Source organism: Mustela nigripes, chromosome 3 (genome assembly GCF_022355385.1).
Source record: "Mustela nigripes isolate SB6536 chromosome 3, MUSNIG.SB6536, whole genome shotgun sequence".
In the NCBI taxonomy this organism is placed as follows: domain Eukaryota; kingdom Metazoa; phylum Chordata; class Mammalia; order Carnivora; family Mustelidae; genus Mustela; species Mustela nigripes.
The window spans coordinates 25,467,167-25,481,821 of NC_081559.1; the positions used below are offsets into that span (position 1 = coordinate 25,467,167).

A 14,655-nucleotide genomic window follows, 5' to 3' on the forward strand; every position below is an offset into this window, starting at 1 on the left:
CCCTTCAAAGAAACACTCACAGTCTTCCGTTCTGGGTAGCATGGTACAACCAAGTATGTAACAAACTTAAACGGGAGATCTGAATTCTACCCCAGGCTTTAACAAAGCTCAGCTTTCGAATTTTGACCAGTTTTCCACTTTTTTGGTAAGTGAATTTCTATTGTAAAGGATTCTCAGGACCTTAGGAAAAAAACCATATTAAGTCCTACTTTAGGACTGGCTAGACTGTGAAGGAAGGTTTCAGATTCTGATCTCTGACTCAGATGGTCAAACCGAGGTCCACATGAAAAGCAAACAATCTGAAGAGCCCCACCGTCCACCAGGTACTGTCATTTCTTAATGCTACTATTTCCATTCTAGCCTCATCAGGGCTTCTCTGGAGGAGGTGCTGTCATTACAAGAGAAACAGAACAATGGTCCTAAAAGAACAGGCACTTTGAAGTAAGTGGTTAGTGGTTTTCTTTGCAGCTGACAAATCACTTCACAGTTTAGTGCCCAAAGAGTTTTCCTGGCCCATAATCTTACAGTTTAAGCTCTGAAATTCCTTTCTAATAAATTAAAATTTTATAAGCAATTTTTTTGGAGGAGAACACAAAATTTGTCCTTTTCTCTTCAATGGCTTTAGGACAATAAAACAAAAAGAAGACTCGGAACTACTTTGGGACACACTGGTTCTTCTGTTGTAAAGGTAGAAGCGACATGCGGAAGGCGAATAGGAGAACTTACTAACAGTTTTTAAAGAGGAAACGACAGATAATTCTATTGGGAAAATTTATAACCAATGCTAAGTTTAATTATCAGGCACCAGTTCTCCATATATTCAAAGATACTAACTGCCAGGCTCCCACCACTTACGTTCAGGTTTGCTCTCGCAGTTAAAGCCTCGGCTCCCTCCGTAACAGGTACAAACCAAGGCATTTCCCAGGTAGGTCCGCTCCCACTGTTGATTTATCTGATAGTGTTTTCCATTGTCGTAACAACCAGCTATAAATGATTGAAGAAAAAAAATAATTACATCTGCATCTTCTTTTTCCAAAGTATGGAATTTTCGTGCACAACTAAACTGATGAGTTTAAGCAACAACCCTAGAAAAATAACTTAATCATGAGAACATCAGAATTAAAAAGAGTACTCCACGAAAATATATAGAAATTAGCTATCTAAAGAGTTAACCATAATTTGTACACACAGATATTTAGGTATTCCTTTCTTTATTTTCTTTTAACTTAGATAAATGTTATTTACAATGATATCATTTCCATCGGGCCAAGGGTCTCCATCAAAGGAACAGAAACATTTTGAAAAGCAGATACCTGGATTACTTTTAAAAATATGCAAGGACCTTCAATGCTTTGGGCGGGGGGGGGGGGCAATAAATCAAAACGGACTTTAAGCAGTTTCCTTTAGCCAAGGCTAAGGGAGGGTGTGTCTTTGCAAAACTGGAAGAGGAATTCCGATCTCAGTTCTTGGAGAAGTATCCCGAAGGGCCCCAAGGCACTGTGAACCAATTACAACTCTTCAAGTTAGTTAGGAACCACAACGCTATGGAGCCACCCTCCTCCCACCCCCATTTAAAAAAAAAAAAATAGCCAATGGTTTAGTAACAAAGAAAAGCCGAGACTTAAGAGCCGCACTAATCCCAAATGGAAAGTCTGAAGGCATACATCACTTCCCTCTTTAAAGTAAGCTTGGATGAATGCGTAGGAGGACGACTTGAATAAGCGGAGTTGACAAGGGCGCCGCGGGACATCGCAAAACCCCTGTCCTCCAATGCCTGCGTTTATTCTAAGGCTCTCGAAACTAGCCTGCTCCAGCCACGAGCCTTTTGTGTCCTGAGCCGGTCGCCCTCATTAAGGCGTGCACACGCGCCGCACACGCGCGCGCTCTGAACTTCAGCCCAACTTTGGGTGGCCTCGGGTCCCATCCCCGCGACAGCCGGTTTCAGCCCGCGGTCAGTACTCACGCTTGCTCTGGCTGACAGCCACGGGGCTCTGGGGCTGAACGATTTGCTGAGCCTGCCTCTTGCTCTTCGAGGCTCCGGTGGGGGGCACCGCTGTCCCCAGGGACAGGACGGCCAGCAGCAGCAGCCGGGGCCCCGGACCCCTGAGCATCTTGAGACGCGGTGCGGGAAGAGACACCCTCACCAGAAGGCAAGTTGCCACCAAGTTTGGCTCCCTTTGCAACCTGCGGGAAGACGCGAGTGGATGCCCCCAAGAAAGCGGGGGCCAGGGGACGGGGAAGGGGACGACTGGAGGGACAGAGGGGAAGAGGACGAGGGAAGTTCTGGTGCCGGTCCCCTCTCCCGCGCTCGCGCCTGGGGCTCCCTCTCTTCCCCCTGCAGAGCGCAGCCGGCGCGGGCGGCGCAGTCCCGAGCGCCAGGGTTTATATGGGACGGTCCCCTCCCGCCCCCCGCGAGGCCCCGGGCGCCGCGGAGGGGGGACGGCCCGGCTCCCCCCACCCTCGGGCCGCCGCCGCCGCCGACCGCGCGCGGATTGGCCCGGGCTCCGGGTGACGTCAGGGGGACTGTGGGTTCGCTGCGAACAAAAGAGATGCTGATCGCCCGCCAGGATTGGGGCTGGAGAACTTTTTTTTCGGTTTCCTTTGCGGTCGTCAAACTTTCTTGGGGCTGAGGGGGAGGGATGGGAAGCGGCTGCAAAGGGGTGGACTGGGAGGAAAGGGAGGGGCTGGAGTTGGGCGACGCGAAGGGGTTTGCAGGACCCCCGCACCCCCCCCCACCCCGGTTTTCCTTTCCTTTCCTTTTTTACTGGGGGCTAGGGCAGTTGAGGAATTGCGTCACCTCTGGGGGTGGGGGGAAAGTCTGCACACTGGAGTGGTTTTTGGGGGGGGGAGGAAAAACCATAAAGTAGCCACCACCTTGCAGCTGTAGGAATGTAGACTTCGCAGTCCCAGGGCGGGGCTGGCTCTCCTCCGGCTCCCTCTCTTTGGTCTAATGTGCACGGACTTGGGACTCACTTTCTTTGCCTTCACAGCTTCCCGTTCCAGACCTCTCCCCTGCTGAACACTGTACCTCCCCGGCTCTGAGGAAGGGCTAGTTGGGGAACAGGGAAGAAAGCGATTTTTTTTTTTTTTCATGAGCTTCTACTAAGTCTCTTTAATGAGCTTCTACTAAGTTCTGCTTGGAGGATCTGGGGGGAAATTCAAAGAACTGGTTTTCTTTTTGGAGGGACAAAGCAGCAGTTTGCTTTTTAAAATGTGCAGGAGACTGTCCTCGGGATGGGCGAGCAAAGCGCGATCAGTCGTGGACGATCTGAAACCTGGGAAGTTGGGCCGGCCGTAGAGAGAGAAAGGTCTTCATGTCGTTGCCCACGGTCACCATTCCCGTGACACACAAAGCAGAGATCTTGGTGACTCACTAAAAGCTAAGAAAAGACCATGTACAGCCTTCCTTCCCATAGTCTCTTCCAATTTAAGTATATGTGCTGCCGAAGCGAGCACCCCATAGTCCCTTCCTTGCTTTTATGTGGCATTTTCATTTGGTAGACATCAGTTTCATCACAATGCCTTTCCCCAGCCTCTGCTGCCAATTTTCTTTTTCTTTCTTTCTTTCTTTTTTTTTTTTTTAATACTTCCATTGTTTTGTATTCCAAGAATGTGGAAAGTTCCCATTTAAGGTTTCTCCCTCTTTCTCTCTAAATGCAGGGGGTTGAAAGGGAATCTGAGCAGACTCAGAACATTTTAGCAACTCATCACATCAGTCTGTTTTCAGACAAACACAAGTCACACTTTAAAAAGATCTTCAAGATGAGGACTCCACAATTTTCTTCCGCAACTCCCACGAGACCCCAACTCAAAGCTCTGCCTTCCAGTTATGTTAGTGGTACAGACCTCTTGTTTCCTTTGAGAACCTATGAAAGCTGCTGGCAAAATGTTTATTTTTCTGCATGTACTTGTTTTCTCCAAAAGTTCCACCTCCAGTAACTGCCACAGGGTAAAGAACTCTATGGTCTACAAAATGGCCAACACATCAAAGACACAAAATAACATTTGTTTTTATCAATGCACGGAGGGGAAAAAAAAACCCACAGCAAATATAAGTTTCTAACAAATAGTATAAAATAACTTCATGAGTAATCTGTGACCAACATTTCAAGTTGAGAGAGTGCCATGGATTTCCCCAAATTTAGAGTCCTGTCTGGGTTAGAGGTTTTTTTTTGTTGTTGTTGTTGTTTTTAATTAAAAAAAAAAATTCTCACCATCATTTGACAAAGCAGTTTTCTTTTTCAAATATAAAAGGGCCCCTTGTAAAATTTCCTAGTAAATTTCTGGGAAGCCAGAGGGAAGGACACCTGGAAATTAGGATGTAAGCAAGATAAACCTGAAGCTAAAGCCTTCTTTAAATACATATTCTAGGGGAAGGAAATAAGTGGTTAGAAAAATATTTTGTCAACAAAAAGCATGATAGTTTGATATATTTACTGTACTCAAAATACATTAGAATAATATACATATGAAAGTTTGGAGGAAAAAGGAACACCTTACATTTCAAAAGAAATTTTTCTATTTCAATCCTGTTGAAAAATAATTTGTTTAAGGAAATAACATTTCTCTTATAAATTATAAGCAAAAATATAAAAACATTTGACTGAGCTTTATAGGACTGTGTGGAAGTTTATCCTTTTCCTTGAAATTTTTTGTTATTACATTTCTTAAACTTTGCAGACAGAGATATTTCCTTAGTTAAGGTAACAAGGCTTACTTTGGTATTCTTTCATTATCAAAATCCCTTGTAACTATGTAAGTCTATGATCTCTAACTGGAGAGATAACTAAATATTGAATACCTCACTGACTGTTCAAATTCAACTGATATGCCTGGGATTCAAGATGCCCTTGCATTTCTTGGGGTGCCTGGGTGGCTCAGTGGGTTAAAGCCTCTGCCTTTGGCTCAGGTCATGGTTTCAGGGTCCTGGGATTGAGCCCCTGCATCAGGCTCTCTGCTCAATGGGGAGCCTGCTCCCCACCCCCCACTTTGCCTGCCTCTGTGCTACTTGTGATTTCTCTGTCAAAATAAATAAATAAAATCTTAAAAAAAAAAAAAAGACTCCCTTGCATTTCTTAAGAATGCTGGAGACTATTTTGACAGGTGGGCTCTTTAGTAAGTAGTGTTCTTCTACTTGTGTGTTATATCCTTGAGTCAGTTTCTTTTTCTTCTCTTGGTTTGGAGACGGAAGTGTGACAAAAGAGAAAGTAAATTCATAGGTGTCTGGGGCTCAAGGTAGGCCCAGGAATTAACTGTAAATGGGCACAAGAAATCTTCCTGGAGTGATGTTCTAAAACTAGATTATGATGGTAGTGCCCAACTTGGTAAAGTCACTAAAAATCTTTTTAGTGAGGTTGTACATTTCAAATGGGTGAAATTTTATGGTATGTAAATTATACCTCGACATAGTTGTGTTTTAAAAAAATGATTAAAAAGTAGTATTTCTTGGGGCGCCTGGGTGGCTCAGTGGGTTAAAGCCTCTCCCTTTGGCTCAGGTCATGATCCCAGAGTCCTGGGATCGAGCCCCGCATCGGGCTCTCTGCTCAGCGGGGAGCCTGCTTCCCTTCCCCTCTCTCTGTCTGCCTGTCTGCCTACTGTGATCTCTGTCAAATAAATAAAATAAAAAATCTTTTTTAAAAAAAAGTAGTATTTCTTCATTCTTTTTATTTGCACCTCTTCTGATTTTGTTTCAAGGACACACTGCCAAAAGGCTGCAGCACACACAAAGCAACTTCATTTCTTCGCTTTTTTAAGAGTAAGTTGACCTTTAATAAGTAGTGGATCCTTTCCTCTACACTTGAAACTCCTTATGAAACCCAGTATTTGTGTGATAACATGTATGTTTTGAGACAGAACAAATCCTCACTTAGAAGAATGTCTTGTTTCTCCACGGAAATGCCATGGTGATAGTATTTCCCTAGAATTTAGAAGAATTTAAAATTTCAGTATTGCAAAGGCGCACGTGTATTTGTGTGTTTTGGGGGGAGGGTGGAGTTGTTATTTGGATGTTTTGTTAATAGAGGAGGTTATTGGGGATTATGAGCAATTATGGAACTCTGAACTGAATCGACTTCATTAGTTGGAAGGTTACGGTGAAGCACAAAAAGAATTTCTCAGACCTAGTCATTTAACAAGAATTGAAATTAAGGCAATTTAAGAAATACATTTTAACAGGCAATTTTTCTGCAAGTGAAAATGAGTTTTCTTTCTGAGTAATACACACATTGCAGACAATATTCTTCCTAGTCAAAACCCTTGCCTACTGGGGGAAAAAAAAAGAATCTTACCCCTAAGAAGAAATAACTCCTTGACCCAAAGTTTACTTAAAAGGAAGGCAGGCTGTTTTTTTCTGAAAACCATCAGCTTTTTTATCCTGTTCTTAATCTCTTTGGGTCTGGTTAGAAGGGAGGCCATTGACCAGTGACCTTTGGAATGTTCTGCCTTCAGAGCAGGTAGTGTCTTTTTCTAACTCATGGCTTTCTATAGGAAGGCTGGATGGAGATAAATTGCATTAGTTTTGTTTCTTATCTTGATTGCATTTTTTCAGTAAGAAATCCTTCCCATCTTCTTCCCTTAAAAATGCCCTAGCTTGCAAAACTGCTACTCATTAAACACAGGTATGAGAAGGAAAAAAGTAAACTGCCCCATGGGCAGCCCTCATGGGTAGAATGTCTGAGTAGTTTGTCTGCAATTGACAGGGCGCCTAAAAACAGGGGAAAATACCTGATAAGGGCTTTAATTTGTACCTTGAAAGCTAGACAGTTTCTACTTAATAAGCATTTTGTTTAAATTTTAAGTTACTTTGTTATTTAATCGGTACTTTTAAAAGCCTTCATCTATGCCCTTTTGTTTTTTAACAGGAGGACTCTTTCTCATCAGAGTAACTCCATAAAGGCTTTGCAAAGGAGTCTAATTCATCCAGTAAAATGGAACTAACTAACCACTGTGCAACTGGAACATTTCACTGAAACTAGGATAGAGAACATTTCAGCTTCCCAAGACCTATTCCCAGGACAGGTGACAGTTTCTGGGAAAATTTTTATTTTTGTAGATTGTTACTTTTTCCAGTTTTATTTTGTTTTAGTTTGGTGGCTTTTTTTTTTTTTTTTAAGATTTTGTTTATTTATTTGACAGAGAGAGATCACAGTAGACAGAGAGGCAGTCAGAGAGGAGGAAGCAGGCTCCCTGCTGAGCAGAGAGCCCGACGAGGGACTCGATCCCAGGACCCTGTGATCATGACCTGAGCTGAAGGCAGAGGCTTAATTCACTGAGCCACACAGGTGCCCTAGTTGGTGGCTTTAAAGTTTGTGGGTATTTTTTTCTTCTTCTTCAAGATTTTATTTATTTATTTGAGAGGGAGAGGGAGGAAGCAAGAGCAGAAGAGCAGGGGGAGGGAGATGCAGACTCCCCACTGAGCAGGGAGCCTGATTCTGGTTGGATCCCAGGACATCAGGATCATAACCTGAGCCTAAGGCAGCATCTTAACAGGCTGAGCCACCCAGGCTCCCCTAAAGGTTTGTTTTGAAAGGTTGAAATTTTTTTTTACTAACTTAAAATATTTTTCAAATACCTGAAGGATTTCCACTATTTAAATTATTTTTTAACCTTATACATTCATGTACTTTCAGTATCTCATATGCAGCTAATCACAAAGGTTGTGTCATATATTTTAAAATAACTGTACACATTACCTCTGAAATAAACTTGCAAGCCAACAACAGAATACTATGATACAGTTAGTCAATTGATTTTCTTTCTATTTTTTTATTGCTTAATAAAAACTTTTTTAAAAAAGTTAAAAAACAATAAAAACAACTTTTTAATTGCTTAATTAGCTATATGCATTAAAGAGATGCAACTGAATTATCAAAGTGAAAGTATAAATATATTTCTAAATCTCTGCTGAATCATTTTCTAGATAAATTTAAGATACTCTCTCATTAACTATAAAAATTTTACTGAGATGTAATAAATATTTAAAATCATTACTACATTGGGCCGCTTGGCTGGCTCGGTCAGAAGAGTGTGTGATTCTTGATTTCGGGGTCGTGAGTTCGAGACTCATGTTGGCTATAGAGATTACTTAAAAGTAAAATCTTTAAAAAAAGAAAATTCTAAAATTATTACTGTGTCAAACATGGAAAACAAAGGCAAGCTGAAGTGCCTGCATCAGGTCATAAAGATTCTAGCACCTGAAGAGAAATACGTTTAATTAGCTAGATTTCATTAAGAACTTACTTTGAGCTAGACCCTATACTAAGTGGTTTTTGTATGTGGTTTTTAGGGTTGTTGTTTTTTTTCTTTTTTTTTTCCCCCCATTTAACCATCGACAACCCTCTGAGGTAAATACTGTCCTCCACTCACTCACTCTTAGATACAAGGGTCTGAGGCTTAGAGTGATGTGTTCTATATCTCCAGCCTTGTTGAAATTGTGGTATCACTGAATGATCCCCTTCTGGAACAAAGGTATGGGTCAAGCAAGTGGCTCAAGAATTGAGTGGATGATTTCTTCAGCATGACAGTCATTTCTTCAGAAGATGTCACACACAATGCTGCTACCTGATACATCACCTGTGGCATCCAGGGGCATTCTTTCATGAACCGATTTCCTGTCAAAAGTCTGATTATGTTTTGATATTCCGAATCACACATGGAGGACCGTTACCTCAGACTCCACTGGACTCCAAGCACGGTGGGACGGAAGCTCTGTTGTGTTTACCGTGTGGCCAGCACAGAGCACAAGGCATCATAGAGTAAGTACTTGGCACGTATGAATGAAAGGAGAGAAGGAACAGATGAGAAGGGCTCTCGCATTCACATCGAGGGATTATTTATCCAGCCAGTCACATTACTAAGTGCTCTGCCCTTGTTATTTTAGCTTACTGTCAAAGCAACTGCCAGAAATAGATATAAATAGCCCCATTTTTCTCTCTGAGGCTTTGAGAGGTTGAAGATGGTCCTCAACCCTTGTGCAGTAAAAGAGGAACAAGGCTGGAACCTCAGTCAAGGTCTTCCTGACACAAAATCCATGTTCTTGGCCAGGACGCACTGGGCTTCCCCCAAAGACATTTGCCTCATACAAGTTTTAAGAGATTTGGAAACATTCTTGGATAGTGACTTTTTTAAGTCCCACCAGATCTCCATGCTGTGCCCTTCACTGCCCTGCTCTGCAGCTGGGGGCTGACCCTTGTACGGCAGAATCCTCTGCTTCTTTTGAAGCCCGCTCCACAGTTCAGGGCCACACTTCAGGCGGCAGTTGCCTCTCTCTAGAACATTCTCAGAGAGGGCAATAGTGCCCCCAAGAGAGTGAAAACTGGTTCTTGAGGTGTGGGTAGGAGTTAAAAAACCAATCAACCAACCAAACAAAAGACAACTCAACCGTACCTAATAAAAGCTCATTCTTCGCTGTTAATTTATTTCTTTAGGTAGAATTTGAATTAGATTTAACTTTTGGAGGGAGAGGGGAGGTTATGGTAGAGGTAATAACTAAAAAGAAATGGGGAGGAACACTCGTCCGGAACCACATCTCCTGCCAGACTGTTTTCTGAGGCTCCAGCTCTCGTTGGCATCCTCCTATGATGGCAGCTCTAGAAGTGACAAAACTTCACTCTTTGCCAGTCCCTTAGAGTCTCTGATAGCCCTTCATTCCTTGGCCATGCCCACACCTCTTTACCAGGTCCTTTGCCAAAGGGATTTTCTCCTGAAAGACTTCAGGGCAAATCATTTGAATTCTGTTTCCTCATGAACTCTGACAATACAGTTTCTAATGATGACATGAATAGTTCAAGCTATGGTTTAAGTTGCAAATTATAGCCAAATAGATTTAGGGCACATGAATTATTTTCCAAACTTAGCAAATAATATGACTCAGTGCTTTCTCCTTGCATTTCCCATGTCTTGGCCTTTTTTTTTTTCTTTTCTACTTTTTTTTTTTTTTTTTTTTTTTTTGGTCTCTCTCTGCTGAATATGTAGCCCTCAACTACTCTGTCTTTCCCAGAGCAAAATGCTCTCATGATTGGAACAAATGATCTAATGATTATACGATTATAAAGAAAAGAAAACGGGATTTTATTTTTAAGTATACATGTGGTAACTTCCTGACTCTCTTGGAAATAATTTGATTTATCCACCAAGAAATTTTTTCATACAAAGAAGACTCAAGAAAGAGCCTTACCACATTAGAAACAGAAATTTATCTTTAGAAGTCCCTCGTGAATCTACAAATGTCATATATGTGAAAGCTAAAGATTTTTACACATTTTTCATATATGTAAAGATGAGCTTTGTTTTTGAATTCATTTTAGATACTGAAATAATTTAGCCAAGAGCTTGCAAAGTCAAGGAAAGCTTATTTGGATTTCTCTGCTTCGTTGAGCAGTAAACTCCAAGGTCTTATCAATAATTAGTGTACAGAAATTCCTTAGCAGAAACAAAACTTTCTTGGGCAAACTTGATGGATCAGCAATCATTTAAGTTTTTCAGAGACTCTCCATCAAAAACAAGCAATTGTCTGTCATATCTTTAATTTTAGAATACAACATGATATTTAGAAACACATTTTTTCATAAAATGGTTTGAATTTCCTATAGAGTTTTGTTGATTTTTCAATTTCCTCATCTTTTAAAAACTAGAAAATCATTTATTTTTAGGTTAATTTGGAAATTAAAAGTAATTATAATGTGTTCATCAGCTCTGTGATCCGTTACAGCTCATTTGAAAGATCCTTGATAGTTTATCCTCTATTTTTTACAGCTTAGTGGTCACATTTTTGTCAGTTGTACACAATTTTAGAAAGACTCTCGATAGCTTACCCACTTAACACATTCATTTAATCTTCCCATTTCCTTTGTCCAATTAAATTTTGAAGAAAAATAATATGCTTACAGACCCAAATTATAAATTCATTTCAGTTTGGAAGGGAGCAGTACTAACTATGAATTATTAGAACATCAAGTTGTTCTGGTACTTTCTAACCTCTCTGAGGAAGTGTTTTTCAGTTTAGGCACACAATGTATCAAATTAGAAGGTGGTCTCCTTTACTTATAAAAGTCTTTGTCTTTCCATTGTGTGTTTCTTCTTCTTCTTCTTCTTCTTTTTTTAAAGATTTATTTATTTATTTATTTCAGAGAGCAGAGAGCGGGTGAGCCCACAAGCACGGGGTGGGACAGGGGGAGAGAATATCCAAGCAGACTCTGAGCATGGAGATCTAGGCAGGCAGGGGAGGGGGGGAGGCGGGGAAGGAGGGGGAGGAGGGTGAAGGGGTGGGGGTGTGTTCAATCCTCACAGACCATGAGGGCAGGACCTGGTTTGAAATCAAGAGCCAGCAGCTCAACCAGCTGAGCCACCCAAGCACCCCCATTGTCTCTTCATTATCAAATTTATTATTTAATTGTGGGTTAATTAAAATTGCCTAAAGTTACAACCTAGACTTCCAGCAAATTGCAATTTTGATTATTCCCAAATAATAACAGATTATCTAGAGAGAGCTACAGTGAGAAAATTTTTTTTAATTTAAAAAAAAAATTTTAAAGATTTTATTTGTTTATTTGATAGACAGAGATCACAAGTAGGCAGAGAGGCCTGCAGAGAGACAGAGAGGAGGAAGCAGCCTCCCTGCTGAGCAGAGAGGCCGACGTGGGGCTCGATCCCAGGACCCTGAGATCATGACCTGAGCCAAAGGCAGAGGCTTTAACCCACTGAGCCACCCAGGTGCCCCAAGAATTTTTAAAAATTTGAAAAACATGGACATGTTTTCTTTAAAATATTCCCTTAAGATTTTTTGACAGTTTAATGGTATAATTAACATATAATCAGTTGCATTTACTTAAAATGTACAATTTGGTAAGTGTTGGGGTATGTGTACATCCAAGAAATGATCACCACAATTAAGATAGTGAACATATCCATCACCTTCAAAGGTTTCCCTCGGACAATCCCATCCCTCCTGCCTTGTCTGTCCCCCTAATCTGCTTTCTGTCACTATGTATTAGTTTGCATATTCTAGAGTTTTATATAACCAGAACCATACAATATATAAACATATATATTAATTTATACCAGACTTCTTCAATTAGTGTGATTATTTTGGGATTCATCTATCCTGTTGCTTGTAGTGATACTTCATTCTTTCTATTACTAAATAGTATCCAATTAAATAGATAAACCATGATAGATTCATCTATTCATCTGTTGACGGACATTTGAGTGGTTTTTAATGACTAGAAATAAAAACAGCCAAAAATACTTGCATGCAACAAGTTGGACATATACTTTCATTTCTTTAGAAGTGAAATGGCTGCATCATATCATAAGTGTATTTTTTAACATTTTAAGAAAATGCCAAATGCTTTTCCAAACTAGTTGCACCATTTTATATACCCACCAGCAATGATTACATTTTCTTTTTTTTTTTTTTAAGATTACATTTTCTTAACATCCTTGTCAAGACTTACAATGATCCATCTTTTACATTTTATCCATTCTAATTAGTATATAGTGGCTTCCTTTATGATTTTAATTTGCATTTTCTTCATTACTAGCGATGTCAAGCACCTTTCAATGTGCTCACTTGCCATTTATATATCTTCTTTTGGGGCTCTTCAAATCTTTTTCTTATTTTTAGTTTTTTCTTTTTTTATTGAGTTTTGAGAACTTTTTATGTATTCTCAATACAAGTTATCAGATATATGCTTTGAAAATACTTTCTCCTGGTGTGTAACTTGTCTTTTTTTTTATACTGGTGTCTTTTGAATTGCAAAATTTTCAAATTTGTTTAAGTACAGTTTACAGTTTGTTTTTTCCTCACTTCAATTGTTTTGGGTCTCTTAAGAATCACAGTCCTTTGTTGCCTGATGCCCAGTGTCTTGAAGACTATGGTTTCATATACCTTTCCCTCCTCTCTCTCAATTTCCCTCTCTCTCTACTTTTTTTGTTTGTTTGTTTCAGGTGAGGTTGTAAATTTGTTTCCTCTGATCTTATGTTAGCTGAAAGTGGGAGGCCTTTTCAGTTTTCAGAGATTTTAAATCTATTAATCAATAAGTTGAAAAAAATACTATGCCTTCCTTCAAATATAGCTTGAAGTTCTATTACTCATTTTTAGTTTTGTGTCTCTTTTATTTTGTGCCCAATAACGGTATTACTTTATTTTTAAGATTTATTTGTTTATTTGACAGAGAGAGTGAGCACAAGAGAATATTACATATTACATATTCTCTTTCACTATTGTCTTAATATTTCCTTTTAGTTTATAAGACATTATTTCCTTTTCTACCAGTTTGCTCTTTGAAAACAAATTTTTTTCTCTTGGAACATGATAGCAAAGACTGAAATCAGAAGAAAATCTAAGCTCAAATCCAGGGAAAAGACACCACAGGAAACAAACGCTATAACCATGGCTTCTCTAGGTGTTGAATTAAATGGTTATTAAGCTAATTGACAGATCATCTCAGCATCTATTATCCCTTAATATAATTAGTGTGTAAGTAAGGTGATATAAATTGTGTTCTGTGTGAAGTTGTTACTGATGATTATTGTCTCTATGTGCAAGTGAGAAAACCAATGAGAAAATTATGATTATTAGTTGCAGTGATAATAATTATAGACCTTCTCTGATTACTCTAGACCAATCTGATTTTTCCTTCTCATGTTGGTTATGCTTACATTCTTTTCCAAATAGACTGACTCCTTAAAAAATAAGTTTCTTTTCTTCCCAATAGCACTGTGAAGTCCTTGATGGTAGGCATTGAATTCACTCCCACTAAAAAGACTTTTTAAATTTGGGGGCACCTGGGTGGCTCTGATGGTTGAACATCTACCTTCGATTCGGGTCATGATTTCCAGGTGCTGGGATCAGGCCCCATGTTGGGCTCTCTGCTCAGCAGGGGGTCTGCTTCTCTCTTTCCCTCTGCCTCTCTCCCAGCTGGTGCTTACTTGCTCTCTCTCTCTCATTCTCTCTCTCTCTCTCAAGTGGATAAATAAAATCTTTAAAAATAAATAAATTTCTCTTATTTGAAGTTCTCTAAGGAATATGATGGAGAGCATCCATCCAGATCCATTTTCTTTGTGCACAACCAGACCACGGTTTATAGCTTCCGCTGCAGTTAGGAATTGCAACGGAAATAATTCTCACCCGTGGAATGTGAGACATGACGTGTTGCTACTGTGGGGTCTGGGACTTAGTTCGAGGGGCATACCTCCTCCAGCTTACTTTATTCCTTCCCACCAGCTGAAATGCAAGCATGGGAGAACATCCAGCTTTCATCATGTAGAGGAAAAAAATCTCTTGGGAAACGGTTGGGGCCTGAATCATCATGAGGAATACAGCCTGGTCACTGACCATTCATGGTCCGAGACCACTGCATGAAAAAGAAATGCATTCCTTTCTTTAAGCCTCAGTGTGGTTGATCATCTTTTTCTAGTAGCCCAGTTCCACGTTAACCGATATGGTGGGGCCTGCCTCAGTCTTCCTCACACGGCCAGTAGTTGAGTTGTCCTGTTGCTGGTAACTTCATGGGCTTGGTTGACCAGCTTTGCACTGCTGTTTTCAGTTTGGCTTGTTTCTTCTATTTTTCTGGCTATCCATATGTACATGGAGAATGTTCACTTTTATGATAAACTCATCTGGTATTTTACCATTTATTTATAAATAAGAGATTC

At 40.2% G+C, this 14,655-nt stretch overlaps 1 protein-coding gene across 12 annotated transcripts in view; it reads right to left on the minus strand.

Moving 5' to 3' along the window:
• The window catches only part of FN1 (fibronectin 1), a 66,380-nt gene extending 63,965 nt beyond the window's left edge, over positions 1–2,415 (minus strand). For 8 of the 12 annotated variants that reach the window (XM_059393430.1, XM_059393432.1, XM_059393427.1 and 5 more), the window contains exons 1-2: positions 1,964–2,207; positions 856–984 (exon numbers count right to left, since the gene is read on the minus strand). In XM_059393430.1, coding sequence (XP_059249413.1) covers positions 856–984; positions 1,964–2,111 — 277 coding nt within the window. In that variant the 5' untranslated portion in view covers positions 2,112–2,207. Of the gene's footprint in view, positions 1–855; positions 985–1,963 lie in introns of all 12 variants that reach the window. The other 4 variants (XM_059393424.1, XM_059393429.1, XM_059393434.1 and 1 more) reach the window with 4 other exon arrangements.
• Between the last annotated feature and the right edge of the window lie 12,240 nt (positions 2,416–14,655).